Genomic DNA, 7,219 nt, shown 5'->3' on the forward strand with positions numbered 1-7,219 from the left:
CAGGATTACCAGAAGCGAGAGGAGAGGCCTGGAACAGGTCCTTCCCTGTCGCCCTCAGAGGGAGCAGGGCCCTGCTGATATCTTAATTTCAGACTTTCAGTCTTCAGAACTGTGAAATAATGCATTCAAGTTGTTTAAGCCACTCTGTGGTATTTTGTTACAACATCCCTAGCAAACGAATACAAATTCCAACCCAGAGTCACCTGATTTCAAAGCCCGTGCATTACGCCATTACCCCACACTGCCTCTTCTGCCTGCAGCAGTCAGCCATCACATCTACAGGAGACTTTAGCAACTGGATGGCACAGAGGCTGTCTATCCTGGCTGCTGACTGCGTATTTATATCAAGCACTTGTCCAGGCCTTTGCTGTACCTAGAGGGATGAGGAATAACATTATGAACCTCCATTTAGAGAAATATTTCCCTATAATGGTTATCATGGATCCCAGTTCTATCCTCAGGTTCTATCATGAGTCCTCATTCTACACACACACACACACACACACACACACACACACTCAACCCATCACATGATGGGTAGCCCTCCAAACACTTGAAGTCTCTGTCATGTTGTCACATCATCTCACTTAAGCATGGCTCTCTCTCCATTCATTGTTCGCAGGGCATGGTTTTGCACCATCTCACCCTCCTTCTGGGGAAGTAGAAGAATCATTACTATGTTACGGCAAGAAATCTGAACTGGAACTGCCAGGATAGTCTAGAAAGAGTTAGGAAAGGGTCATCAGTCATTGCTGAGTGTTAAGCCTTTGGACCACTCCTTCTCCATATTTGCCCAAGTCTATTTCTGCGATAGAAATAACTTTAAAATAGAGGCAAAATACCCTGGGTCTCTAAGAAAGGCTCAAATCTTAAGTTAGAGACAGTAGAATCCATCCGGAGATTATTCCTATGGGTGTACAATCCTGAGGCATTGGGGGACCCTGTCTTTATGAAGGGTGCAGGGACCCAAGTTGAAAAGACTAGCAGATTTTTATAATTTAAAGCCACCAGCAATCCTGAAATAGCAGTTCTGTGGAATATAAACCTCTTCTCTTGTAATTTTCTTTGAAATCAACTTTTGAAATATAGAAGAACTTCCATGAAAAATAAATGCCATGGACAAGTTACATAAGAGAAGAGGTAGAGAGGTAACTAATAGAAAAATATTCATTCTTCCTAGTAATCAAAGCAGTAAAAATTAAAATAACCTTGAGGTGCACTCACTAGATTAAAAGATAAAACTTATATGTGTCTGGTGACATAGTACATAATTGGAAAATATTCAGCCTCAAGACAGTCTGTGGAATCACAATTTAAATCAAGAGGGGGCAGGGATTCCAGTTGTCCTCAGACCTTTGAAAGTCTTGGAGAAGCATCAGAGATATGGACACACAATAATGCTGAGTGACCCAGGAAAAACAGAGATTTCTCATCTTTGAGTCAAAAATAATGCAGACTTACTTTGAGGAAATGAGTCTTGATGGTTCCACAGTATTTACCCATCTGCTCCCTGACGGGGGAGTAGAGCAGGTCTTTGGAGGCAATGCGGGCATAGGCCACTCTCTTGTTGTTGCTGAGCATCCAGAGGAAGACATCAGGGATGGTGTGCTGTGGCTGTAGGGATGGAGGGGAATGGATTTGATAGGTTGGTGTTTAACAACTGCACGTCCAGAGTTCCTCTATCCTGTCCTCCTTCTGCAGAGCAAACTCTGTGACTTAACCCACCCAGGTACTTAAAACGTCTCTGCAATCAAGCAAGTGTTAAGTGTAGCTTCTTTGAAAAGGAGAAGCTTTAGGTCACGAATTAGCAATAAGGTAAACCCATCTGCCAAACTGCTCACTGTGCTCGAAGGAAATACAAACTGCACCGAAGATTTGGCATCTTTAGTGGCCTGACAGACAGTTAGCATATTAGCCTTTTATATATATAGATTTTGTTTGTTTCTTTGGGGGCATATTTTTAATTATATAATCAATATATGAATACATTCTTATAAATAACTCAAATAATAAAAGTGATCAGATAAATGTATAATAATGGCCTTTTTAGATCATTCTAGAAGTCATCAGAAGATAATGGTTATGACTAACTTAACAATGAGAAGCTGACTTGACCTTTATTGAACATGAGTTTCGATCCTCTGTTGAAAACTTATCAAAGATCATGTGCTAATTTTGACTTTCTTTGAGTCCATTAAGGAACATGCTTTTTACTTCTGAATATTCAAGCTTAATTTTTTAAAAAATCAATAAAGCTATAGATGTTTGGCTTAATTTTAAAATCTCCTTTTTCACCTCTAAACTAATAGTGCCTGCTCAGCTCAGCAGAGATCAGGAACAATATTGCTCTTTCGTTGTTATCCAACATTGAGACCTCACTGGGAGAACACCCAGTCGAATCTTCCTAATGAGGCTCGCCATTAGAGTTGATTACCTCGTCCACAAGGAAGCGGATTTTTTCCACAAAATTTTGGGCTTCGTGGATCATTTCATCAAGTGATAACTTTTTCTTCTGCTGCTGAATGATCCCTTTGGCCTTCTTGGCCATCGCATCCTAAAACAAGACAAGAATCAATGCAGACCTTTCTAGAAATCTGGACAAGCACTGCCCTGTTGCAGGAAAATCCTGAAGGTGTTCGTAAGCTCCACATGGAGCCACTCATGGGGCTATTTCAGGGCCTGCCACTAAGTGTGCTGCCCATTTAGTAAAAATTTCATAGGAGTATGGAGGCAGTGAACAGCATCTCACTTCCCTTTGACAGATGAGAAACTGAGGCCCAGAAAAGTCGGAGTCTGTCAAGGTCCCATAGCTCTGGTAGACAAGACCTGAAACTAGGTCTTCTGATACTAACAACAACTATAATAATAGCAGCTAAAATGTATTGAGCTCTTACTCTGTGCTGGGCAATGTTCTAACTGCTGTGTTAATCCTCATAACAACCATAGCCACCTTAGTGACTGGGGTAGGGACTATTTTTTTAAAAATATATTTTATTGATTTTTTATAGAGAGGAAGGGAGAGAGAGAGAAATCAACCAGCTGCCTCCTGCACACCCCCTACTGGGGATGTGCCTGCAACCAAGGTACATGCCCTTGACTGGAATCAAACCTGGGACTTTTCAGTCCGCAGGCCGATGCTCTATCCAGTGAGCCAAACCAGTTAGGGTTGGGGTAGGGACTATTATTCCCATTTGACAGCTGGGGAAATAGAGTAATGCAGCTTTGAGAGGCAGAGCTGGAGTTGACCTCCAGCTGAGTCAAAGTCCTTGATTATTGTCCTCACCACCTCTCCCTAGAGGCCTGGTGGATGCTTCCAAACCTAGGTGGCATCATTTGAGAAATGCCACCAAGGAACTCAGCATGAGTGATTGAAACACCCAAAAGTATTTACTTGGATTCATTCTCTCAGCCCACATTTATGTGCTTAGGGAAAAACCCCAAATACTTACCAGTGATTTCAAAGGCCCTGAGTGAGTTAGCCCTGCCTACTCCCCACTTCCTCCCATAGTGGTTCGAACGAACCAGTCAATAACTTGATAAAAAAAAAAAGGGACGGTTAAGACAGAGGGAACAACTACATATGACGTCACCTAACCACTGAGGGTTCAAAATTGCTGGAGCATAGACATATGGGAAGGGAGTAATGGGAGAGAAGTCTGGGGTGCTAGGTTGGAGCTAGACAGTAGACATCCCTGTACATCATATAAAAGAAAACTGGACTTTGTCCTATGAATAATTAAGATCTCCAGTGACTATTTTAAGCAACAGTGATCTAGTCGGCTTTGTGTTTTAGAAAGCCCATTCTGGTTGTGATAGGGAGATGGATTAAAGAAAGACTACTGCAATAGTCTAGATCAGAGACATGAAGGCCCTCAGCTTAGACAGTGAGTTTGGGGATGAAGAAGTGGAGTAAGTTCCAGAGGCTTTGAGGGGCAGAATCAACAAGGCCTGGAATCGAACTGGCTGTTTAGGGTGAGAGGTAAGGATTCAGATTTGATTCTTAGTTTTCTGGCTGGAGAAATGAGTATAGCTGGCAGGATGGGGAGCAAGTTTAGGTGGGAAAATGATGGGTTGAGTAGGATATGTATATTGAGTCCAAGGTGCTGTGAGACAAGCAAGTGGCATGTCCACTAGGAGGTTGGAAATACAGGTCTGGAGATGAGGAGGTAGGGCTGGGCTACTGCAGAGACATTGAAATCATGGACTTGTTCAGGCCAAGGATGGGCAGACACTGAGAATACAGCAGGGCTGTGTGGGCAGTGGGCAGTGGGTGACATTGAGGAGACAGGGAAGGGTGGTCCAAGGAGCTGAAGAAGAACTGGGCCAGGAAGAAGACCCTGTGTACGGTGAGGACCTGGCCTCCCTGGGAGTACAGAAAATGAGTACACAAACCTTCACTTATTTTGCTGGAAAGGATGAACCAGGAGTTTTGAGACTTGAGTTTTAGTCTCTAGACAATGATGGACTAGCTGTGACCTTTAAAAAATCATTAAATCTTTCTGGGCCCCACTCACATCTTTAAAATATATCTGGCCAGGCAAATACTGAGTCATTGTTCTTTGCAGGATTATCATGGCCTCATATAAAATGTCCCTGGGTGTCACTGCTGGAACCGAAGTTTGGAGGTGAGAGAAGCCAGGGTCTGACTTGGCCTGGCATTTCTCAGTCTCCCTCATTTGCAGGGTCTGAGCATCTATAAGGCAGAATGCAGGGCCTCCAGGACACAGAGGCGTACCAGCTACAGCCTGTTCTCAAGAAGTGCTTACATCTTCTAAAAATATATATTTTTATTTTTAAATTACAGTTGACATACAATCTTATACTAATTTCAAGTGTACAACCCCATAGACATTTATATAACTTACGAAGTGATCACCCCAATAAATCTAGTACCCACCATACATAGTTATTACAATATTATTAACTATAGTCCCTACGCTGTACTTGACATCCCTGTGACTATTCTGCAACTACAAATTTGTACTTCTAAACCCCTTCACCTTTTTCAGCCACCCCACTAACTCCTCTGGCAACCATCAAAATGTTCTCTGTGTCTATGAGTCTGTTTCTGTTCTGCTTATTCATTTATTTTGTTTTTTAGATTCCACACGTAAGTGATATCTGGCATTTGTCTTTCTCTGTCTTATTTCACCAGCATAATACCCTATGGGTCCATCCACATTGCTGCAGATGACAAGATTTCCTTATTTTCTATGGCTACCTCATATTCCATTGTGTACATATGCACCATTTAGGAAGTGCTGACAACTTTTAACATAGTTCTTAATGGGAGGAAACCAAGAAGAGGAAGACTAGTTATTTGTTCTGTTGTTGTTGTTCTTGTTTTTGCTCTCTCAGCTTGTGAGACAGAATGTCAAGTGAAAGAATCTACAGTCTTTTATAAAATACAAATATCAAGAAAATGAACAAGAGGAAATCCATCAGAATAGGATATAGGACTAACTGGTGGTCTCCTAGCTCATTCTTATAAACATTCAATAAATGCTAGTCCCTTTCTAACTCATCCATATATTCCCTGTTCACCTGTGCCTTTATATCATGCAAATGTATAACCTTGAGAACCTTATCCTCATGTAGTCTATGACCTATGCCTCATCCATGAGGTTTATTTTTAAAACACGTTTCAATTCTCTTCAAAGTATAAATAGATTTTCACATACCAGCTCCTGCCAACAGAGCGTAAGTCGTTTCTTATCTAAAGTGGTTTGGTTCAACATCTTGGGCTTCTTTTCTGCCTCAGAGATAAAGGCACTGAAAGAGAAGAAGAAGAATTTTGAAACCTACTTAGTGACAATCCATTTATATAATTCTGGAGATTTGCAAATATACTTCCTGTAATACAATGATAAAGTTAATGAAGCCACAAAACCAAGATTTTTCATTTAGGATTAAGCAATGATGCACTAGCTTTCCTAAGCGACAAAATGAGAATTTTTTCTTATCTGGGAAAAATGATACTCAGACTTCACGTGGGGAACAGATGCTGGCTTTTCCAGTTTTTCCAGTACGTATCTATTGTGACTGCTGTCCTAGTTCATAACAACAAACACAAAATAAAGCAGTTTTCCATTATCTTGCAAATTTAACACACACCGAAAGGGTCCTGAAAATTGTCTGCAAAGCAAATGTCTTAGACTCAATACTGGGATGTGCCTTCACATTTTAAAAATTGTACAAAGGACTGAGTAGGAACATTTTGAGGGATAAAGTTAAAAATGTGTTCAATCGGAAAATGGTAAAGGTTATGAAGCAATGAAAGAAGAAATATACATGGCTTGGAAGTATACATGACTTGGGAAAATTAGATATTGTCCTAATTAGTGATAACTTAAATGCAATACCATTTTCATCTATTAAAAACTGTGATAGTAACCAGGGGTTGAGGGCATGAGTGGGGGTGGATGGGAAGGGCAATGGGGGGATAAGGACACATATGTAATACATGTGATAGTAACCAGGGGGGTGAGGGCATGAGTGGGGGGATAAGGGCAATGGGGGGATAAGGACACATATGTAATACCTTAATCAATAAAGAAAAAAATGTGAAAGCAGACAAGGTTGGTGAAGCTGTGGGGATGTAGTCACTCCCCTCCATGATTTTAGGAGCAGGTAAATTGTTATAATGTTCAAGAGGCGATTCAACAGCACCAATAAACATTTAAATATCTATATAATTTGATCCAAAAATTACACTAGACTTCTATCCTTCAACAATAACTGAAAATGTTTGTAAGAAAACATTTATGCAGTAATCCTTGCTGTGGCATTGTTTATAGGAGCAACTCAATGGTGACAACTTCAATATCGGGGACTGCCTCTGACACGCATCACGGACTGAACACTGAGGATGACTGCTATGTCCTGCTACGAAAGATGCCAGGGAGGCACTGCTGAGCGAGAAGGCAGCCTGCTGAACAAAGTGTGTGCTGTCATCTGTGAAGAAGGACAGTGTTTTTGTGGATGTTCGTGTTTGCAAATGCACAGGAGAAAATCCAGGAGGACAAATCCAACTCCTTTCTGGAGAGTGGGATTAGAGAAGGAATTGAGAAAACTTTTACTTTATGCATCCCTGCATTTTCTTTTTCTGTAAGATGAGCATGTAGTGCTTCTATGATGAAAGAAAGAAAGAAAGAAAGAAAGAAAGAAAGAAAGAAAGAAAGAAAGAAAGAAAGAAAGAAAGAAAGAAAGAAAGAAAGAA

General features: G+C 41.0%; 1 protein-coding gene across 1 annotated transcript in view; it reads right to left on the reverse strand.

The window, feature by feature from the left end:
- Positions 1 to 235: 235 nt before the first annotated feature.
- Positions 236 to 7,219, reverse strand: part of LOC102259487 (fer-1-like protein 6) — a gene marked incomplete at its 3' end in the record, with an annotated part of 46,143 nt that continues 39,159 nt past the window's right edge. Inside the window, exons 15-18 of the mRNA XM_005885182.2 lie at positions 5,682 to 5,772; positions 2,435 to 2,554; positions 1,462 to 1,614; positions 236 to 373 (exon numbers count right to left, since the gene is read on the reverse strand). Of these exons, the coding sequence (XP_005885244.1) occupies positions 236 to 373; positions 1,462 to 1,614; positions 2,435 to 2,554; positions 5,682 to 5,772 (502 nt within the window). The remainder of the gene's footprint in view (positions 374 to 1,461; positions 1,615 to 2,434; positions 2,555 to 5,681; positions 5,773 to 7,219) is intronic.

Source organism: Myotis brandtii, unplaced genomic scaffold (genome assembly GCF_000412655.1).
Source record: "Myotis brandtii unplaced genomic scaffold, ASM41265v1 scaffold896, whole genome shotgun sequence".
Taxonomy (NCBI): Eukaryota; Metazoa; Chordata; class Mammalia; order Chiroptera; family Vespertilionidae; genus Myotis; species Myotis brandtii.